General features: G+C 40.5%; 1 protein-coding gene and 1 pseudogene across 2 annotated transcripts in view; one reads left to right on the top strand and one right to left on the bottom strand.

Annotated features, from left to right (window-relative positions):
• NKTR (natural killer cell triggering receptor) overlaps positions 1-16,389 on the bottom strand; it is a 36,861-nt gene extending 20,472 nt beyond the window's left edge. The window contains exons 1-2 of one of the 2 annotated variants that reach the window (XM_081825226.1): positions 16,255-16,389; positions 15,989-16,069 (exon numbers count right to left, since the gene is read on the bottom strand). In XM_081825226.1, the coding sequence (XP_081681352.1) occupies positions 15,989-16,046 (58 nt within the window). In that variant the 5' untranslated portion in view covers positions 16,047-16,069; positions 16,255-16,389. The remainder of the gene's footprint in view (positions 1-15,988; positions 16,070-16,254) is intronic. The other variant, XM_031018911.2, reaches the window with a different exon arrangement.
• Positions 16,390-16,537: 148 nt separating this feature from the next.
• Positions 16,538-23,335, top strand: LOC115937260 (Y-box-binding protein 1-like; annotated as a pseudogene).
• Positions 23,336-23,710: the final 375 nt, after the last annotated feature.

Here is a 23,710-nt window from a genome sequence, read left to right as displayed (position 1 = left end):
CTCTCAGGTAAATAAATAAAATCTTTAAAAAAAAAAACAACCCTATATATCAATCTCATTTTTTAAAAGATACTATTAAATATTAGGAAATCTGGGGCGCCTGGGTGGCTCAGTTGGTTAAGTATCCGACTCTTGGGCTCCTTCCCCTGTAAGCAGGTGTGTGCGTGCTCTCTCTGTCTTAAAACAAATGAATAAAATCTTAAAAAAATAAATATAAGGAAATCTTTTAATTTATTGAAGAGAAGGAAGAACTCTATAAATATCCTAAGACAAAAAGCAAAAGACCATTTGATGAAATTAACATTCATCCCTTAACATAAACACAAGAATTCTCAGACATCCTTCAAATCAACAGCCAGCATTATGTTTAATGGTGGAACATTAGTACAGCACTAATGTCATTAAAGTAAGGAACAAGTTAAAAGTGCTTGTTAGCATCACTACTGTCTAATGCTGTTCTAGAAACTCTAGACAATGCAGTAGACAAGAGAACCATATGAGAAGTACATATATCAAAGAGTAAGTTTATCATTATTTGAAAGACATAACTAAATCTAAATAACCTAAAAAACAAACTGAAATATTAACGGTGACATTAAAATTGTTAATATTTACCTTATGATCAACAAGAACTAGTAAAAAAAGGTAACAATTAAAATCACATTCACAACACCAATAAAAAAAATTCTAACTACTTAGCCTTAACAGTGCAGGGCTTATAAAAATTACAAACCTCTGACAGGCATAAAGGCAACCTGAATAAAAAGAGAGGCATACCTTGTTCTTAGACAGGAAAACTCAAAATTGTAAATGTGTCCAATTTTCCCTAAAGTGACCTATAGTCATTTAATTGCAACCCCCCCAAAGTAGTGAGATTTCTAGAAGAATTTAACAAAATGATCCTGAAGGTTATCTGAATGAACATGCAATGCCCCTCGCCCCCAGTACAAACTGAAAATTAAAGACACTGTTACACTTCACCTCAATTACTTCTGTAAATACTCCTAAAGAACAAAGATAATCCCCTACCTAGCCCCAATACCATTATCACACCACGTTAATAGTGATTAACACCACAGTCTAATACACAATCCATATTCAAATTTACCCAATTGGCTCCACCTGCCCTTTATACCTTTTTTATTTTTTTAGAGACGAGACAGCGCACACGTGGGGATATGGCCAAAGGGAGAGGAACAGAGAGAATCCCAAGCAGACTCCCTGCTGAGCTCGGAGCCTAACATGGGGCGCAATCTCACCACCCTGAGGTCATGACCTGAGCTGAAACCAAGAGTCAGAGGCTTAACTGACTTTGCCACCAGGGCTCCCCTATACCTCTTTTTTTTAAATCCAAGAATCTAACCATAGATTATGTACTGATTTGGTTGTCATGCCTTGGTCTCTTTTAATCTAAAACAGTCCCCATCTCCATCCCCCCCCCCCTTTTCTTGCATCCCATCAGGAAGCACAGGTCAATTTGACACATTACTAGTAATGCTGAAATATTAGCCAGATCTCTGTTATAAAAGTACTTCCCCCCACTTTTACATTGATAAGTGGAATGACATTTTGAAACTTAAGAGCATACCATGTTCTATAACAACTTTTCACCTAATGGTTTGGCCACTGATGATCCTTTCCTGAACCAATCATACTGAGGGTTTTGCAAAATGTTTCTTCTAATTCCATCATTTCATCTGTATTTATCCAATTTGAATTCTTCTGTTAAGAGCTTCACCCACCCATCCACCCTATGACAGAGTTATTAACAAGACAAAGCCTGGGTCCCTGACATCATCAGCCTGGATCTGCTGGGAGCCATGTAAGAGGAAACTTCTGTCTTAAATTTAAGTCCCCATTATTTAGCCTTTATGTTTAGCAACCATCACCTTCATATATTCTAACAATACAGATATTTTCATACGATGGTAAACTATATAACCACTAGAAGTGATTACATAAAGCTCAATTTATTAAAACGGAAAAAAGTTGAGAACATGCTGTTTAACAGAAAAAGGCAGGACCAGAATAGTATGTAGCGTATACTATTTTTTAAAAATTGTGTAGAACCAGTATACAGAATTAAGATAAAATGTTCAGAAAAGGTTAGTTGTGATTATCTCTGCATGGCAGGATTTTAAGGCAGGTTTAACTTTTTAAATATTACTGGAATTTTTATAATGAGCATGTACTATTTTTACTGACAGAAAAAACAATGAAGGCCTCTTCAGCTTAGAATGTGCCAAACAGATGCAGCAAGAGTTCAGGTCACATAGTTTAGAACTCGCAAATCAGCTTTACTGATTGTAATATTCCTTTCTTTCCCTAATGTGTCATTCATAAACACTGGCAATCTCCATCTTAAATCTTTTTTTTTTTTTTTAAAGATTTTATTTATTTATTTATTTGACAGAGAGAGAGAGAGACAGCGAGAGCAGGAACACAAGCAGGGGGTGTGGGAGAGGGAGAAGCAGGCTTCCTGCTGAGCAGGGAGCCCGATGTGGGACTCGATCCCAGGACCCTGGGATCATGACCTGAGCCGAAGGCAGACGCTTAACGACTGAGCCACCCAGGAGCCCCTCCATCTTAAATCTTACATGTTTAAAAAAACATTTTTAAATTGGTGGTTTGGAATATGGAAAACATTTTCTAACAGAAACAATGTTATAAGTGGTGATTAAGTTCTGAGGATAGCCAAGAAAGCCTATCTGATCCATAATTCTGATGTAATTAAGCAAATAACTAATAGTATTAGCTAAAATTCTAGGAAGGGAGGAAGAAGCAAAAGTTTTTAATCCCTTCCTGTATACAATGATAATGGAAGATACATTTCAGAAATACTTTTTTGTTTAAAAATTCCCTACTGCCATATCCAACCTCTTTCCTATCTTAGGTGCTCCACTCCCCAGCCAACAAATATCCTAATGCTACCCTACTCAGCACTCGCCTCAAATCTGACCTGCTCTTCAAGGAACTTCACAATACTACCCCTAGGTTTTGCACAGCAGCCGTGGTATAATGGAATAGAAAGAAAACCTAGGCTAGAGCCCTGGCTTTCACAATTACTAGCTATATGATCTTGGATCAATCAGTCCCCCTGACAGTCTCCTCATCTGTAAAATAGATATAAATCTTACATCATAATATTGTGTGGACTAAGACACCCTAAAAATATATGGTATTGGGGCACCTGGGTGGCCCAGTCGGTTAAGTGTCTAACTCTCAATCTCAGCTCTGGTCTTGATCTCAGGGTTGTGAGTTCAAGCCCCAAGTTGGGCTCCACACTGGGCATGGAGCCAACTTTAAAATACACACACACACACACTCACATACATATACTAATATTATCATAGCCAAGATTATTACCAGGTTTCAAACACAGTTGGCTATTAGTAATGTGACTTATCAGAGGCCACCTATATAGAAATGAGCAGAGGCAGAACCAGAGCCTGGTCTTCTGAGTCCTCATCCAGTGCTCTTTCCAATATACTCAGCTGTCTTCCCAGGTTCTAACATCACTGACTTTCCCTTGCCCCAAACACAACTCCCAGAGTGGCTCTCTGATTGAGCAATTAAAGAAAGCAGTCTTGCTGCATAAGTTCAGGTCATGTATAAAAACAAACCTTCCCAGAAATGACAGCATTCTTTAAAAGGAGACACTTATTTGCCCAAGTTGATCTTATGTACTTCAGCATAAAAGAACTGCAGTTTGCATGTAACAGTTAAGTGGAAACTTTCAGGCTCTCTGGGAAAGATGATTGTCTTGGGGCAGAAGCTAGGTACCTTTGGTTTATTCCTGCTTTTCAGTCTCCTTCTTCTACTCCCAGAATCAGACTTCTAAAAAAAACACCAAGTTTTTCAGGTGGTGACAAGAGCTAGGTAAGAGTAGGGGGACAAAGAGCAGCAGCTGTACTAGTTCGCACTGTCTGCGTTGTCTGTTTGGGTCACTTCCAAACTACTAGTGTCACTGTAGTTTTGTGATAAAAATGTCAAGGTCTTCGTATTAACTACATTACCTATGAGGATCCCTTCTTGGACCTTAATTTAGGGACATAACTCTTCCCTTTTCCCCATCATATTGGGTACCCAACCTGAATACAGAGATCTACCCTTTTTAGCCCCTCTACTCACCCAAATTACCTAATTAAGAATAAGTCTTCACTGATTTGTGCAAATCTGTAAGGACTGCAAACAGGAATTTGGGATTTCACCAAATAGCAATCTACTTAAGACACAGTCTCTTGGAACACAATGAAACTAAAATAGGGGGTTACCTGTAGCAAGGCTTACAGTCAGGCATTCACAGCTAGTGGTTTTGAATGCAATTTTTGAGATAATTTTTTAATCATTACCTCAGTTCTAGATAACTTTGTCAGTCACCCAAATCTTGCCCTTTTTAGCCTGAGCTTTTTTCTGCCTATTTAAAGATATCTTTTTCATTTCCATCTGCTTTCATTCCCAGTAAGGTGTTTACTGAACACCTGACCAGTTGCGTAAGTGCTATATGTTCTACCAAGGGTTCAGGCTGAAAGATATATTCTGGGAAGCTTTAAGACTACGTACACGATGTGCAAAACACAATTGTAAGGAATGGTACTGGACGGCTAGTTCATACCACTAATGTCAGAATACGCTTGGCAACAACACTGACAGATAAATACCAACAAAGGTAGAAAAATAACAGGAAAGCACAGGGATTCAGTGTGGGGGCAGGTAGGAGTAGGAGGTACGAGTTAGACCAGGAACAGCCATCTTACATTAAAGGTAGAAAAGGGAAAAAAAATGTGTGTATATTTCACTTGGGGTTTTGAGGAAGAGAAAGGGGAGGGAAAAGAAGATGCTATGACATCAACTTTCTCCTCTCAAAGTCCCCATAAAAATCCGTGTCTGCCTTCAAAACCATCCAATGAGGTCTGGTGTTATAAGTGGATTCTTCAGGCGCAATTTCTAAATGAATGAATGAATGAATAAATAAATAAATGAAAAAAAGGGAAAGAAACCACACCAAACCCTCTTGCTTACAGAAACCTGAAAACAAGCCTTTTTCCTAAAATGTAAACAAAAAAGGCCTTATCTACAAAGGTCTGTCTAAATAATACCTTAATATGAAAGCCCTGTACTTGACTCAGTGCACATGCTCATGTTCATTCACATACAATACTTAAAGCAACTTAAAAAAAATAGGTCAGATACCATGCTAGGTTCTTTACAAATAACAGTCTGCTCTGCAAATAACATGTATCATTTAAAGAAACACTGCATTATCAAAAATAACATATAAAAAGAACTGTTTCTATGGGAAAACAGGAGTTGAGGGACAAGGGAATTTAAGGTTTCAGTAAGAATGATTTTTTCAGGCGCCTGGGTGGCTCAGTCGGTTAAGCGGCTGCCTTCGGCTCAGGTCATGATCCTGGAGTCCCAGGATCGAGTCCCGCATCGGGCTCCCTGCTTGGCAGGGAGTCTGCTTCTCCCTCTGACCCTCCTCCCTCTCATGTGCTCTCTCTCTCTCTCTCTCAAATAAATAAATAAAATCTTAAAAAAAAAAAAAGAATGATTTTTTCATTAAAAGTATCACTATTATTAAGGCATGTTTTTAGCTGTAAGAGTATACTGTAAAACTTCAACATCACTGTGGAAATCCTACAAATGATCATACTTCACTCTGTTCCCCCTTCCCCAGCGCTATCACTAGCATAGTCCTTATTGTTTTTCAGATTAGTCGGGACAGACGAGAATAACTTAGAAGAGCAGTGCTGCTCAATTGCCCTTGCTTCCTACACACTAGCTCCCTCCCTTGTTATCTGATTATTATAACACAAATCGTAGTCTGCCTAATTAAAACCATGCTCCTTAATTAATCCATGCCATCACAATAAATTCATGTTACAAAAACACAATCTGGAAGATAGCTGCTTGTATTATTTTATTCTTCTTCCCAACAACCTTACTACACGGGCACTACTACACTGGAGTCCTTCCTATTTAATTTCTGAGTATATAAAAAGGGAAGAGGGGCGCCTGGGTGGCTCAATCGTTAAGCGTCTGCCTTCGGCTCGGGTTGTGATCCCAGAGTCCTGGGATCGAGCCCCATGTCACGCTCCCTGCACCGCGGGGAAGCCTGCTTCTCCCTCTCCTACTCCCCCTGCTTGTGTTCCCTCTCTCGCTGTCTCTCTCTCTGTCAAATAAATAAATAAAATCTTTAAAAAAAAATAAAAAAAAAGGGAAGAAATCATCTAAATAGTGCAGACCACTGCATCCAGTCACTCTATTCACAAGCTCAGGACCAGGGTGAGATTGAGATCGCAAATACATTTCTCCTGTTCCCTCAGTACATATCAGATCCCCACATGCCTCACTCTCAAAGTAGAAACTATCTTAAGTATGATGAGTCTAATGTTTAAAGGGAAATTTTGAATATAAGCAAATTTTGCTGTGCTATCTTTAGGGCCACATTAAGACAAAACTGATAGTATTTCTGTTCTACAAAGAGGTCAGGTGGCTTGCCCAAAGTCACAAGCAGTACTCCATTTTCAATTCAGTTTCTTGAATCAATGAAGTAAAAACACCAATTTCAACTACATACCCATTTTTATCTATTTTGATGAATTGCTAGGGTTTTAAGATATTGCTCTGAGGCCCACATAAAAAAAATTTCCAAAGTCAAGCATTCCTCTAAAGAAATACCCTGGTTATCACTTTTGAGAACAAACTTCGGGGCACCTGGGTGGCTCAGTTGGTTTTCGGCTCAGATCATGATCTCAGGGTCCTGGGATCAAGCCCCGCATCAGGCTCCCTGCTCCTTGGGAAGTCTGCTTCTCCCCCTCCTTCTGCTCCCTCTGCCTGTGCTCTCACTCTCTGTGTCAAATAAATAAAATCTTTTTTTTAAAATATTTTATTTATTTGACACAGAGAGATACAGTGAGAGAGGGAACACAAGCAGAGGGAGTGGGAGTGGGAGAAGCAGGCTCCCGCGGAGCAGGGAGCCCGACGCGGGGCTCGATCCCAGGACCCTGGGATCATGACCTGAGCCGAACGCAGACGCTTAACGACTGAGCCACCCAGGCGCCTCAAATAAATAAAATCTTAAAAAAAGGAAGGAAAAAAAAGGAGGAAGGGCACTGTATTCCTCTAAAATGTCAATGTCCTAAAAAACAAAAAAAAAAGGTATAAAAATGGAGGATAAAGTGACATGGCAGCTAAATGTAGTATCTGATGTTAGACTAGATTTTGCATTGGAAGAGAAAGAATTCTATAATTGACTTTTTAGGCCCAATCACAAAAATGGAAGGAATACAGAGATGGTAGATTAAAGTATCACATCAATGCAAATTTATAAAGTTGATAACTACATTGTGGTTATGTAATAAATATCTCTATTCTTAACAAATGTGCTAAGAAAAATACACTGAAGTATTTAAGAGTAAAGAGCTATGGTGTAGGTAATTTACCCTCAGACTGTTCAAAAAAAATTGCACATGCAGAAAGAAAAAGCAAGAGCAAATGGTATAAAATGTAAACGGGTGATTTATAAAGAACAGATGGGTGATTTTTACTAATTTTATTTTTCGACTTCTTATAAATGTGAAATAACAGCCACACGAAAAGTTCAAAACACCTGTAGATAAAGCCCAATGCTTGCATTCGGTGAAAGCATATAGAACAGCAGTTCTCAAACTTTTTGGTCTTAGAACCCCTCTATATTCTTTTTTATTTTTTTTAAGATTTTATTTATTTGAGAGAGAGTGAGAGAGCATAAGCAGAGGGAGCAGAGGGAGAGGGAGAAGCAGACTTCCCAATGAGCAGGGAGCCTGATCTGGGGCTCAATCCCAGGACCCTGAGATCCTGACCTGAGCCGAAGGTAGCTGTTTAACTGACCAAGCCACCCAGGCGCCCCACCCCTCTATATTCTTAACAATTATTGAGGACCTTAAAGACTTTTTATATAGATTGTATCTATTGATATTTACTATATTAGAAATTAAAATGGAGAAACTTTAATAGTAATCAATTTTCAATAAAATAAACTCATTATATGTTAACACAAATATTTTTAATAATTTATATTTTCAAAATTGAACAAAAAGTTTTAATGTGTCATTATTTTACATTTTTGCAAACCTCATTAATGTCTCATGTAGCAGAAGACAGGTTTTCTGACTGCTCTTGCATTACATCTACTGTGTCATCACATGTCCTGGAACCTGTGGGAAACCACTGCGGACTGACAGAATGTGAGTGAACAAATGGGTGTTTGACACCCTGGGGGCTCATGAAAGCCAGCCATCTTGCAATTTGAAAACAAAAGGCCTATACCATTTTGCTACTATAATGTAGTATATCATAACTATAATTTACTTTGAAATACCTTACATAAACACTGATATAAAAGAATCATGAGTTTTTAAATTAAACCTTAACCAGAAAGAAATACCCTCCAAAAGTGAGAATCAAAGGCCACACCTCAGAGATGGCTACTAAAAATACTTCTATCTTTTATTTCTCATCACCCAGGGGCTTTACAATTAGCAACATAAATGTTAGAAATGGGTTTTTACTGGTAAATTAGTGATGTTCAGAATTAGTGATATGAAGATAGAATAAAAGAGATACTCCATACCCTTGTATTAACAGGACAAATGAATCTGGAGGGTCACCCATCAGAGTAGAACCTGAGGCTGGGTCCACCAAAAAAGTCCCAAGTCTAGCCACATGTTTAGAATATTCTGGTGCCTGACAAACATTCGCATGACAATCTTCAAGAGCAGGAATCTTTCACATAAAAAGTGCTTGGAGCACTAAAAAAAACAACTGGGACTTCATCAAGCTTACAGAACTGGTTTTTATGTGTGAGCATACTTGCTTGCTAATGTCTATGTATGGCAAAATGTGACTTTTGGTGTACCCTGGTAGCAAGGTTGTGATAAAGGCAATCTATGGCCTCACCTAACTTATTGGTGACTCCCCGATATGTACTTAAAAATCCCCTAATGGCCATTCTTGACTAACCTGGCTTAAATCAGTTTACTGGTAGATATCTAAAACCTGGTTCCTTGGGCTCCAATTTCTTAGTACTAGGATCTGAATGATAAGGCAAGGAAAAAGGGAGCTTCTGAGGCACCAAAAGAGGGAAAAACAAGATTACTACTTCATGCCTACCCTGGGAGGTTCTAACAACACTAGAGAACATTTAACCAGAGAAGGGTGAGTCTTAGAAAAATGAAGCTGTCAGTGAGGATTTCATATATACATGTACTTCCAAACTGGGTATCACATTTCATACAAAAAGCTAATGCATTCAGAAAACACGAACTTATTTGTAAAGACAATGAAAAATGACTGGCTAATTTCTGCCAGCTAAAATCTTCAGAAATTTATAAGGAATTCTAGGTTCAATCAAAATGGAATAAATATACTCCACCCTATCTTTTTCACTGAATGCAACTAAGAAACCTTGGACAGAAAGCATGGAACAATTATCTAAGGACTGAAAAATAAATGGAAGCAGGCAGACTGGGGAAGTAACACAAAAAAAGCCCACCGAATTCGTAATGAATTTTGTTTTCCTACCTTATCTTGTGGCTCAGAATCAAAAGCAATCTGAAACCCAGAATTGCACTGTGGGTACAGAAAGAGCTCTGAGGAAAGCCTTGTATTTCTAGGGACCCCCTACAGATGACAGTGAACAAGGGAAATCTCATTTTCTTTCTGTTCTTTCCATTCTCTCCCATTCTAGCTCCTAGGCAATTCCACAGGGATGGTGGCAAGAACAGTGGTGACCAGGCAAGCACATAAAACTTCAAGGCAGGCAAAGAATCTTTCTGACTAGAGGAACTGTGCTCCCAAGAGCATAGGAAGAATCCCTGCTGCTCTTTTACTCTCAATTCTCTTGCCACTTAGCCTCAGAGACTGACACAGTTGTAAGAAGGACATGGCAGAGTAAGGACACTAAAACCCTGGCTTTCTGGCCAGATGACCAAAAAAGGGAGTTCCTAAGGGCCAGAATATATTGGGGAAATCTCAAAGAAGAGGGAGCTCCCTCAAAAAAGCAATCCCATGGAGTATGAACTCCAGGGCTTATCCATGCATTATGCATGTGTGGCTCTGACTCTTAACAGCAGAAGGTGGTTGCCAGCTGAACCTAACCAGGCTGTCTGCCTGCTACAATATCATCGTCACCATCATCAACAGTGAACATTCTCCACAGGATTTTAAACTAGACCCAGGGTCATGTAACATAATACACAAAATGTCCAGGATACAATTCAACATTTACCGACTTTTAAAGAACCACAAGAATCTCACATTCCTTACGGGAAAAGACAAAAGCAGCAACTCTATGATAATACAGATGCTGGAAATGTGTTAGACAAAGACTTTAAAGATTTTATTTATTTATTTGAGAGAGAACATGAGAGAGAGAACAAGAGCAGGGTGAGGGGCAGAGGGAGAAGCAGACACCCCACTGAGCAGGGAGCCCAATGGACGGCTCGATCCCGGGACTCCGGGATCATGACCTGGGTTTAAGGCAGACGCTTAACTGACTGAACCACCCAGGTGCCCCTAGACAAAGACTTTAAAGCAGCTATTACAACCATACTACGTTAAGTACAAATACTCTTAAAATGAATGGAAAAACAAAATCTCAAGCAAAACCACAAGGAAAATTTTTTTTTAAGATTTTATTTATTTGACAGAGACAGAGTGTGTGTGTGCAAGCAGGGGGAACAGCAGGCAGAGGGAGAGGGATATGGGGCCCCGATGTGGGGCTCAATCCCAGGACCCTGGGATCATGACCCGAGCCGAAGGCAGATGCTTAACCGACTGAGCCACCCAGGCGCCCCCCACAAAGAAATTTTATTATTTTTTTTAAAGATTTTATTTATTTGACAGGGAGAGTGACAGCAAGAGAAGGAACACAAGCAGGGGGAGTGGAGAGGGAGAAGCAGGCTTCCCGCTGAGCAGGGAGCCCGATGTGGGGCTCGATCCCAGGATCCTGGTATCATGACCTGAGCCAAAGGCAGACGATTAATGATGAGCCACCCAGGCACCCCCACAAGGAAATTTTAAAACAAAAAATACAATGGTCAAAATTAAAAATTTACTAGGTGGGCTCAACAAGACAATGAAGATGACAGAGGAAAAAGTTAGTGAACTTGAAGACCAATTAATAGAAATTATCCAATCTGAAAAATAGAGAGGAAAAAGACTGGAAAAAAAATTGAACAAAGCCTTAGACTTGTGAGGTAACATCAAAAGATCTGATATTTGTGTCATCAAAGTCCTGGAAAGAGAGGAAAAAGAGTGCTGGACAGAAAACATATTTGGAGAAACAGTAGCTGAAAATGTCTTAAATTTGGCAAAAGACAAAGATTCAAGAAGATCAGTAAACCCCAAAGAGAGTAACCAAAGAAATTCACACCCAGACACATCACAATAAAACTGCTGAAATCTAAAAACAAAGTAAAAATCTCAAAAGCAGTCAGATGAGAACAACACATTACATATGGGGCAACAACAATTTGACTACAGATTTACCAGAAACCATATCGACCAGAAGGCAGTGGAACATTTTTCAAGTGCTAAAAGAAAGTAATTGTCAACCCAGAATTCTGTAACTAGTAAAAATATCTTTCAAGAATAAGCGCAAAGTGCCTGGGTGGCTCAGTTAAGCATCTGACTCTTGATCTCAGCTCAGGTCTTGGTCTCAGGATGGTGAGTTGAAGACCCTCATTGGGCTCCATGCTGGGCGTGGAGCCTACTTAAAAAAAAAAAATAGAAGAAGAAGAAAGTCAAAGTAAAATTCTCAGGTAAAAAAAACAAAAACCCAACGAAGAGAATTTGTTTCCAGATCTGCTCTAAAAGAAATGCTTTAAGCAAATTCTTCAGGTGGAAGGGAAATGATACCAGAGGGAACCTGAGACTTCAGGAATGAATAAACAGCAACAGAAATGTAAACATATGAGTAAATAACGAGAGTATTTTCTTCTCCTCTTAAGCTAGTATGTGTGATGTTTGAAAGCAAAGGCTTTCAATGTTTGCAGATGTAATATATATGACCAATACAACATAAGGTTGTAAAGGTATGTTATATGGTGGGATGGTTTCAACATTTCACCTGAAGTGGTAAAATATTAATTCTAAGTACACCGTGAAAAGCCAAGTATATATGCTGTAATCTCTAGAGTAACCACTAAAAAAAACTATAGAGAGATCATCAAAAAAATCAATAGAAAAATTTAAAATACTAAAAAATATTCAAATAATCCAAAATGCAAGAAAACAGAGAAATCAAAAACAAGTATTAGACAAATCCAAACAAACAATAATTGCATTAAGTGTAAATAGCCTAAGTATACTGAGTAAAAGACAGATTATGAGAATGGGTAAAAAAACAAGATCCATCTATTTACCGTCTATAAGAAACCCACTTTATTTATTTAAGGTTTTTCGGGGGCGGGGGGGAAGGGACGGGGCAGAAGGAGAGGGAGAGAGAGAATCTCAAGCAGGCTCCACGCCAATGCAGAGCCCCACATGGAGCTTGATCTCACAACCCTGAGATCATGACCTGAGCTGAAATCAAGAGTTGGACACTCAACCAACTGAGCCACCCAGGCGCCCCAGATTTTATTTTCAAGTAACCTCTACACCCAACGTGGGGCTTGAACTCACAACCCCAAGATCAAGAGCCTCATGCTACACCGACTGAGCCAGCCAGGCGCCCCAAGAAACCCACTTTAAATATAAGTTAAAAATAAAAGCATAGAAAATGACCTACCACATAAACACTAACAAAAGAAACGGAGTAGCAGTATTCATATCACACAAAGTAGGCTTCGAAGCAAGGAAAATTACCAGAAATAACAAGGGTCATTACATAATGATAGAAGGGTCAATTCATTAGGAAGACATAACAATCTTAAATGTGTATGCATCCACCTAACAAAAGAGCCTCAAAATAAATGAAGCAAAAACTAATAGAACTGAAAGAAGAAATAAATCCACAATTATCGGTAGAGACTTCAATACTCCTCTATTGGTAAACAAGAGAACAAGGAGACAAAAAATCAGCCAGGATATAGAAGAACTGAACAACACTATTAGCCAAATGACTCAAATTGACATTTATAGAACACTCCACACAAAAACAGCAGAATACACATTCTTTTAAAGTGCACATGGGAAATTCACTAAAACAGAACATACCAAACCTTAATAAATTTAGAAGAACTGAGATCATACAAAGTATGTTCTCTGACCATAAATGGAATTTAAAGCAGAAAACATTAACAGAAAAACAACTGAAAAATATCCAAGTTCTTAGAAATTAAAACACTTCTCCATAATTCATGAGCCAAAGACTAAGCCTCAAGGGAAAATAGAAAATATTTTGAACTGAAAGAAAATAAGCAATATGTCAAAATTGGTGGGGTCCTGCATATAGAAGGAAATTTATAGCATTAAATCCTTATATTGGAAAAGAAGGGTCTCAAGTCAACAATCCAAATTTCCACTTAAAGAAACTAGAAAATGAGCAAAGTAAGTCAAAGCAAACATCAGAAAAGATACGTCATTAAAACTGGAAGAAATAGGGAAAAAAATCAACAAAACAAAAATTCAGTTTTTTGAAATGATAATAAATATGATAGTGATAAACCTCTAACCAAACAGACCAAGGAAAAAAGACAAAGGGCACAGATTATCAACATCAGGAATGAAAGAGGAGCTATCACTACAAATCCCACAGATAAACTCACTCAAGAAGAAATAACATGAACAGTTCTGCAACTATTAAAGAAATGAAAATCTTAGTTAAAAACCTTCTGAAAAGCAATTCCTAAGGTACAGTCCTGGAATTATTTCAAATAGGAACCATTTTATTCGATTCACAGAGAAAAGCTCTCTATATAGAGACTCTTCCTCTTCTAATATACACTTACACTCATTTTGTAATTCAAAAGCCTAACTTACTATAAAACATACAAATTTCCATTGATAGTAATAGAAATGAATACATACGGTGTTGTATTCAACTCAATTTTTATCAGTACTTCTTGATCTCTCATTAAAGTGGTCATTATGGCCACTCCCAAAGGATCTTTGATACTACTTTGTATTTACGTTAACTATTAACAATACAAGAAGTCAAACTATCACTTGGCTAAGTACTCAATGACATACTTACTAATGGTTAAATCCTACAAAGTGGGGTACCTCACTTCAAATAGTTGAAGTGATCCTTAAAAGTTGTGTAAAAATCAAGTACCTACTATTTAGATAATATACTGAAAAGTTCTAGAAATATTATGTATGAGATTGAACCATATGAAATTGCCAATTATCAACTGGTTTAACCCAGAACAGTATAAGCATTCCTTGTATGATTCAGTGTTTTAAAAGTGCTAGTCACTTCTATCGGAATGTCATTATAATGAATTACCTTGAATGCTGGGGACTGAAGTTCGTTCAACATCTAACAAACATATTCTGGAGATTTTTCATAACAAAGGTTATTTGCAAATCTAGGATATGAACATGTACTAGGAAAGGAGTACTTTACATGGTTACAGAACCTTTGTTTTACTTTTCATGAGTCTGCTATTTTTTTTTGACAGTGGGAAATAGCTTTATTTTTTATTATGTTCAATTTGCGTTTTTAATTCTTAAAAAAACATAAGCCCTGTTATCTGAAGCATGGACTCACTATAGAGTAAGGGTTAAGATCCATCAAGGCTCAAAATATTAGAAACAGAGAATGCAACAATATTTCTAAGATCACAACATTCCTTTGCTCAAAACCCTTAAATATCTTATCTCACAGAGTCCAAAGTCCTTACTATGGTCTATAGCATTTCCTGCTACTCTCATCCCTCCTCTACTCCACCCTGGGCTTCTGGCAGTTCTTCAAACACCAAAGTACACTCCCTCCTCAGCGCCTTTGTACTAACTTCCTTAGCCAGGACTGCTCCTCAAAGATATCCACGATGGCTTACCTCCTCATCTCCTTCAGATGTCTGCGTTAACTGTCATCTCAAAACAGCCTTTTCTGATCCACATATTAGAACAGTACCCCTACTACAAGCCACTGTATTTTTTTTTCCTTGTTTATGGTCTGCCTTCCCCAAATAGAATACAAACTACAAGGAAGAGAGTCCTTTGTTTTATTCATTGCTATATCCCCAGAGTCTTGAACAGTAGCAGGCTCTCAATAAGAATGTGCTGAACAAGATGCTGCACAAAGACTGCATATATGTTTCCAACTAAAACTTCTGACACCGATACAAAAAAAAAAAAAAAAAAAAGGGCTAAGGAAACAGTTCGGTACCCGGCCGGCTCTGCTACTTAGAATGAAACAACTACCCTTTAGAAGAAAGTATTTTCAGTAATATATACTAACGAATGGCTGGATTCCCTAAAGACGAAGCATTAACGCTAAAGGCATGCGTGCTGCAAGTCTCTGTTGGTACAGAATATTTTCTTTTATCACACAAGACTTTCAATAAGTCATTTTCCCATGAACCAAGAAATTCTGGCTAAAGATACTTACGGAAAAATAGAAGTGGGAGTTAACCTACTGATATACAAGAATTAGGAAATACAGAATATACGAATCCAAACCTCACACAAGAGAAAAATACCAGAAAAAGGAATTGGAGGGTTTGCCCCCTTAGAAACACTAAGAGAGAAAAAGTCCGAGACAGACTGCACCTCTTTCCTTGGCGCCAGGGATGGTACGAACACTCAGTCCGGGGGTGCAAGGCGTGAGTGTCCCCGCAAGGGGCTTCGGAGGGCGAGGCCCGGACTCTGAGTGGGATGGGAGTGGTGGACCCCGTTCACTCTCCTCTCCCAACGATTTTCTCTCAGGAGCAAAGGTAGTGCTGACTGAGCCTACCCGCTCCCAAAAAGGCTTGGGGGAGGGTTGATGAGGGTAGACCCCTCCCCTTCCCCAAGGATTGTCCAGGCCCCCGCAGGAGCCCAGTCTCCCGCTCACCCGGCTCCCGGTTGATCTCGATGTCGAAGTGGCACTGCGGCCGGTCCTGCGCCCCCATCGCGACCGAGGCGGCGGCAAGAGCTAGGAGAAAGGGGGAGGAAAGCGGTCAGGGCGGGAGCTAGGGCGGGGGCTGGGGCGGAGCCCGCGCCACGGTCGCCTCGCGCCAGCCTGTCGCGACACCACGGGAGGCCAAGCCGGGGTTCCCTCCAGCCCCGGGCCTCCCGACTCCCAAGTAGCGCGCACACACATGCGGGCGAGCTCTTTACCTGGTTGGCCTGCAACCTGAGCAGCTCTCCGTGAGCGGAGGAGAAAGCGCTGCCACGGCGGCGGCCGGAGCCCAACGCCACTAACGGACCACCACCCCCTCCCCCTGGCCGGCCTCCCCGCGCCACGCTAAACCCCGCGAGAGTCGGGACAAATACCGCGAGAGCACAGGCTCGAAGGGGGTGTTTAACCGAAGGGTGAGCGCGCACGTGGGCGTGTCCGACGCTCCTATACCTGATCTAGTCCTTTTTGCCCCGCCCCTTCCGCCCCCACCCCCGTTAGAGTCAGTCCGCCCAATCTGGGAGCCCTGATCACGCCTGCGCTCTCTGTTTCCTCTCGTCTCCCTTAAGATCCGTGAGTGCCCGCGCGTTTTCCGGCATCGCGATGCTTCCGTGTTATCTACACCTGCGAGCAAGCTGTAAGAAACGAAGTCGAGGTTTAGTGAACGGACGGATCTTTTGGCCTGTTTTCCTTTTCTCAAGGCGTAGTTATGACACTCTCCTCCTGCTAGACTGTTTCACTTCAAAGGCCTTAGGTGGGCGTCCGTTCTCTCTTTGGCGTCAGCGTCGCAGGGATAGTCTTTGTTCATGGCCATTCATCTTTTGTGAAGAGTCAGTTCAAGACCTTTGCCCATGTTTTATTCGTGTTCGTCTTACTGTTGAATGCGGGAGTTCCGAGTACAAATGTTTTGTTAAACAGGTGATATGTGTATGTTCTAAATACAAATCTTTTGTTATATATAATTCTGAGTATTTTCTCCTGAGCTGGGTCGTTTCATTGTTTTGATGGTGGTTTGTGCAAAGCAGTTTTTAATTTTAGTGAAGTTACTTGATCAGTTTTCTCGTATGGTTTGTGCTTTTTCTGTGCTAAGAAATCTCTGCTTACCCCGAACTCCTGAAGATTTTCTCCTGTATTTTCCTCTAGAACTTTTACGTGTAAGTCTAAGATTTATTGGAATTTTTCATTGTGGTGTCAGGTAGAGGTTGCGGTTCGTTTTGGTTTTTGGTTTTTTCCCCTATGGAAACAGAGTAGTTTCACCACCATTTGTTTAAAAAAACTTGCCTTTTGTCCGTTGAATTACCTTGGCTTTGTGTGGTTCTGTTTCTGAACTCTATATTTTTTAACTGTTTTATGCTACGGCTACACTGTTTTGTTTTTTGTTTTTAAGTTAATTTCTTAAAACTAAAATACACACTTTTTAAATATTTTATCAAAATTATCATTTAACTTTTTAAGTGACAGTTCAGAGGCAGTAAGTAAATTTCACATTGTTGTGCAATCATCAACATCTAGCCACTGAACATTTTTCATCTTGGAAAACTGAAACTCTGTATCCATTAAACAATAACTCTGCATTCTTTCTACCCAGCCTCAGGCAACCACTCTACTTTTTTTTTTTTAATTTATTGTGGTAAGAACACTTAATGTGACATCTATCCTCTTAACAGATTTAAGGTTTTATTTATTTATTTGAGAGGGAGCAAGTGAGTGGGGGGAGGAGCAGATAGAGAGGGGCAAGCAGACTCCTCGCTGAGCGGGGAGCCTGCATGGGGCTGGGGGCTGGATCCCACAACCCCAAGATCTTGACCTTAGCCAAAATCAAGAGTTGGACACTCAACCCACTGAGCCACCCAGCCCCCCCTTTAACAGATTTTCAAGTGTACAATATGGTATTGTTATCAATAGGCACAATGTTGTACAGCAGATTTCTAGGATTTATAAATCTTACATAGGTGAAATTTTATAACCATTGATAGCAACTACTTTCACCCTCTTCCCATCCCCTGGCAAACACTCTTTTATTCTTTGCTTCTATAAGTTAGACTGTTTTAGTTACCACATATTAAATGGAATCATGCAATATGTGTCCTTCAGTGACTGACTTGTTTCACTTAGCATAATGTTCTCAAGTTTCATCGATGTTCTCACATATTGCAGGATTTCCTTCTTTTTTTAAGGCTAAATAATACTCCACTGTATGAATATACCATAATTTCTTTATCCATTCATCAGCAGATGGACACTTGGGTTGCTTCCATCATTTGGCTGTTGTGAATAATGCTGCTGTGAAGATGAGTGTACAAATATCTCTTTGAGATCCTGCTTTCAATTCCTTTGGGCATATACCCAGAAATGGAATTGCTAGGTCATAAGCTAATTCTGTTTTAAATTTCTGGTTTTGTTTTTTTTTAAGATTTTATTTATTTGAGAATGAGAGAGCACAGGAGCAGGGGCAGAGGGAGAGGGCGTTGGAGAAGTGGAGTCCCCTGCTGAGCAGGGAGCCTGCCTTGGGGCTTGATCCCAGGACCCTGAGATCATGACCTGAGCCAAAGGCAGGCGCTTACTGAGGCACCCAGGTGCCCCAAGCTAATTCTGTTTTTATGGGGGAACTGCCGTTCTGTTTTCCATAGTGACTGCACTATTTTACATTTCCATCAGCATTGCACAGGGTTTCAGTTTCTCAACATCCTTACCAACACTTGTTATTTTGTTTTGTTCTGTTTTTTAATAATTGCCATCCTAATGAGTGTGAAGTAGCACACTGTTTTGATTACTGTAGCTTTATAGTAAATTTAAAAATCAAGGTCACTTAGGTAGTTTCTAATCTGTTTTTGCACCTGTGCCACCTTGTGAAGTGCAGAGACCTTCTGCACCGTCATGGAAGTGCTATCCCTGTTGGAGGTTGCCAGTTCTACCTCTAAAAGTACAGTATCTCTATCAGAGCAACAATCTCCTGGGTTTCACATTTGTAACCTAGGCTGAATTGAGAAGCTAGTGGTCCTGGGTCTGATTTTGCTTACACTGTTACAGCTGACCATTTATAGGTTTGGAAAAGACGAAATGTGCATGCCTATTCGGAGATGAAATGGGTTGGTAAAGCTAACTTTCATACACAGACTTTTGAAAGGAAAAGAAGGGGAGCATTGCCCAGGGAAGTAATTTGTAATTACTGTGCTTTGAGCAGCTGGCTTCAGTGTAAGTTGGCTTTAGGGCTCTGGGATGAAATGCTTAATTTGGGGAGTATTTAAAATACTTTAAATCTCCCGAAATTCGCTCTTATCTTGACACTCCCCTAAAGTTTCTTTCCTGCCACTGATTATATGATGTGGGGCAAACCACTTTGATCCTGGAATTCAGTTTGTCTGCAAAATAAGCAGGATGAAATACCTTCTAAGTTCCCTCCTTGCTCAAAATTCTTTTATTCTGTCCTGTGAGTTGAAATTATATTTCAGATGATTTGAGGATAAGGTATGCTATTTGGTCTGTGGTCAAGGGGAAGAAACTACTGGGACAAGGCAGGCCTAGAGCTAACATCCACCAAAAGGATTGATACCTCCTCCCTCATCATCAAGAGTAGTAGAAAATTATCCAAGCAGTTTACAAACTCAGGCTTAATTTGGAGAACGCTTAGTAGTAGGAATTTTCAGGTAATGATTTAGAGTGGGATTATACCAGCAGTTGGCACTTCAATGGATAGGGCTCTAGCAAAACTAATCAGGAATGCTAGTGGAGAAATTTAGATGAAACATAATTTTTTAGAAAATAGAAATTACCAAAATTGACTCAAAGAAATAGAAGGCCTGAATAAACTAGCAACCATTGAAGAAATTGAATTAGTAATCCCTAATCTCCTTCCAAACAATGGTGAAGGACATTTTGCCATAACCAGATGGGAAATTTGATAATGGTCTAAATATTAGGTGAAATCAAGGAAATATACTTAATTTTGTTAGATATCTAATGAAGATAAAGATAATGAAATTTTGGTTATGCAAGAAAATGTTCTTAGTTTTTTAGTGAAGTGAAACAAATGTGGCAAAATCTTGGTAATTGTTGTATATAGCTGAGAGGTATATGGGGATTTTTTGAGCTGTGTTCGGTATTTTTATATTTCTTTGCAATTACTCTTAATAAAACCAGTAAGAACAAACATAGTCTTTCCAAAAACACAAGTTCCACATTGTTTCATAGGCATATTTTACCAGACCCTTAAGGATCAATAATCTTTTCTCAATCAAAGTATTTTAGAAAATGGAAAAAGACAGCTACCTAACTTACCTTGTGATACCAACACCAAACAAAGATAGATAGGGCAAGAAAGTTAGAGACCAATCTCATTATAAACGTGGATTTAAAAATCCAAATAAAATATTAGGAAATGGAGTTTAGCAGCATTTAAATTCCAAAATGTTCATGACCTAGTTGGCTTTAATTCAGGAATACAAAGATGGTTCGACATCAGAGAATCTGTTTCTATAGTTCACCATATTAACAGATTAAAGAAAAGGCATATGATTATCCCAATATATGGTGTATTGGTTATCTATGTATTGCCTCTCAGCTCCTTCAGTATATCTTCTGTAATACACAGTTTAACCTCAAGCAGGGATCTGTACCAAATCAAGTTTTACATTTATATAACTTAGGGAGAAGACAAAAAAGGTAAACAAAAGGAGAGAAAAGGAATCCAATGAGAAGATAACTACGCACACAGTTCTACCTTATTTGCTTACACCATTTTTTAAATAAAAGGATATCCTATATCTTAAATGGGAAATTGCAGAAAAGAATAGGTCCAAGACTGCTGTCTTTAGAAAGACCTGCTTAAAAGGTTGGCCTGTGGGTGGAATCTGGGAACCTGTATGATAATCAATTTCCTACACTTAAAGAAAACTTCAGTTAAATGATTAGAGTGCTTCACTCTGCCTAAACTATTTGAGCAAACAATATGGTTTATGCTGAACACCTTCTTTCCTTCTGGGAATCTGGAAACTTGGTATGTACCAGGCAGAGGATGCGTACATATGTGACCATCCCCCAGTAAAAACTTTGGGCACTGAGTCTCTAATGAACTTCCCTGGTAGACATTTCTTACATGCTATGATTCATCCCTGGAGGAATTAAGCTTGTTCTGTGTGACTCCATTGGGAGGGTGAAGCTTGAACCTGGTTTCCTCTGGGCTTTACCCTCTATGCCTTTTCCCTTTGCTGATTTGCTTTGTGTTCTTTTGCTATTGTAAATCATAGCTGTGAGTACAATTAAATGCTGAGTCCTGGGAGTCCTCCTAGCCAATCATCAAACCTGCAGGTAATCTTAGGACCTACAACACAGCAACAAATATTACCAGAATTTGATAACAAAATCTATATTGAAAATCTGAAAACACATTTTTTTAAATCCTAGATTTCCTTTTTTTGTGGGGAAACAAGGAGTAGACTATTTCATTTTACAGAAAAATATATATTTTGATAGAATAACATTCTCATGCTATTAGTCAAGAACAGATGGGCTTTCTCCATGAGCGTCAGGGGAAATGGCCATAGCAGCTCCAAGCATCCATCCTTATACCCTAGAAGTCTGAAGGGAGAGCACTTTTCCTGCCAGCACCAGCGAGAAAAATCCCAGCGAGAGAGCTCATTGACGATGAGGTTCATATGCCCATCAGTCTTGATGGCCACAGTAGTGGGCAGATACTGTGAGTGATCAGCTTGGGGTGGGGCCACAGGAGAAGAATGGGGTATGGCAGCACGGAGATGGCCCCTGAGGCAATGACTGCCTAGTAAGAAGTCTAAGAAGTCCAGTTCGATCGAGAGCTGAGAGCGGACCCCAGAGAGCCCTGAGCAGTCCCGACGCCGCCGGCCTAGTTGCCGTTACATCCCGGTGGAGCCGCAGCGGTGGGGCCGGCCGCAGTCACCATCACTGCAACCATGATCAGCGAGGCCGAGACCCAGCAGCTGCCCGCCGCCCCGGCCCTCAGCACTGCCTACACCGAGCCTGGCCCCAACGGCAACGCAGGGAGCGGCGGCCTGGGTGGCCTCACATTCGCGGCACCCGCCGTCGGAAACAAGAAGGTCATCGCAGTGAGGATTTCAGGAACAGTAAAATGGTTCAATGTAAGAAACAGATAAGGTTTCACTAACAGGAATACCACCCAGGAAGATGTATTTGTACACCAGACTGCCATAAAGAATAACCCCAGGGCGCCTGGGTGGCTTGGTTGGTTGAGCATCTGCCTTCGGCTCAGATCATGGTCCCAGGGTCCTGGGATCGAGTCCCACGTCAGGCTCTCTGCTCAGCGGGGAGCCTGCTTCTCTTTCTCCCTCTGCCTGCCTCTCTGCCTACTTGTTCTCTCTCTCTCTCCCTCTGTCAAATAAATAAATAAAATACTAAAAAAAAAAAAAAAGTAACCCCAGGAAGTACATGCCCCAGGAAGATGGAGAGACTGTGGAGTTTGATAATGTTGAAGGAGAAAAGGGTGCCGAGCCAGCAAATGTGACAGGCCCTGGTGGAGTTCCAGTGCAAGGCAGTAAATATGCAGCAGACTGGAACCATTATAGATGCTATCCACGTGGCAGAGGTCCTCCACGCAATTCCCAGCAGAATTACCAGAACAGTGAGAGTGGGGAAAAGAATGAGGGATCGGAAAAAGCTCCCGAAGGCCAGGCCCAACAGCACTGGCCCTACCGCGGGCGGCGCTTCCACCTTACTACATGCAGAGACCCTATGGGCATCGACCACAATATTCCAACCCTCCTGTGCAGGGAGAAGTGATGGAAGGTGCTGACAACCAGGGTGCAGGAGAACAAGGTAGACCAGTGAGACAGAATAGGTATCGGGGTTATAGACCACAATTCTGCAGGGATCCTCCTCGACAAAGATAGCCTAGAGAGGATGGCAATGAGGAAGATAAGGAAAATCAAGGAGATGAGACCCAAGGTCAGCAGCCACCTCAAGGTTGGTACCACTGCAACTTCAGTTACCCACGCAGACGCCCAGAAAACCTAAACCACAAGATGGCAAAGAGGCAAAAGCAGCGGATCCATCAGCTGAGAATTCGTCCGCTCCTGAGGCTGAGCAAATGCCTGCTTACCATCTCTACCATCATCTAGTTTAGCCATCCAACATGAAGAAATGAAGAGGAAATTCCAGCAATAAGAAATGAACAAAAGATTGGAGCTAAAGACCTTAAGTGCTAGCTTTTTGCCCATTGACCAGATAAAAAGAACTATCTGCAGCATGGGGTTTTTATTATTTTTACCTAAAGACGTCTCTTTTTGGTAATGCCAAACTTTTTTTTTTAAAGATTTTATTTATTTGACAGAGAGAGAGAGCACAAGCAGGGGGAGTGGGAGAGGGAGAAGCAGGCTCCCCGCTGAGCACGGAGCCCGATGTGGGGCTCGATCCCAGGACCCTGGGATCATGACCCCAGCTGAAGGCAGACGCTTAACGACTGAGCCACCCAGGTGCCCCCCCTTTTTTTTTTTTTAAAGATTTTATTTATTTGACAGAGAGAGACACAGCGAGAGAGGGAACACAAGCAGGGAGAGTGGGAGAGGGAGAAGCAGGCTTCCCGCCGAGCAGGCAGCCCGATGCAGGGCTCGATCCCAGGACCCTGGGATCATGACCTGAGCCGAAGGCAGACACCCAACGACTGAGCCACCCAGGCGCCCCAACTTT

Source organism: Leptonychotes weddellii, chromosome 1 (assembly GCF_054177405.1).
Source record: "Leptonychotes weddellii isolate Sample4059 chromosome 1, ASM5417740v2, whole genome shotgun sequence".
Classification (NCBI taxonomy): Eukaryota; Metazoa; Chordata; class Mammalia; order Carnivora; family Phocidae; genus Leptonychotes; species Leptonychotes weddellii.
The sequence above is the reverse complement of the archived record's forward strand: the minus strand, read 5'-3'. Positions and strand labels throughout refer to the sequence as shown.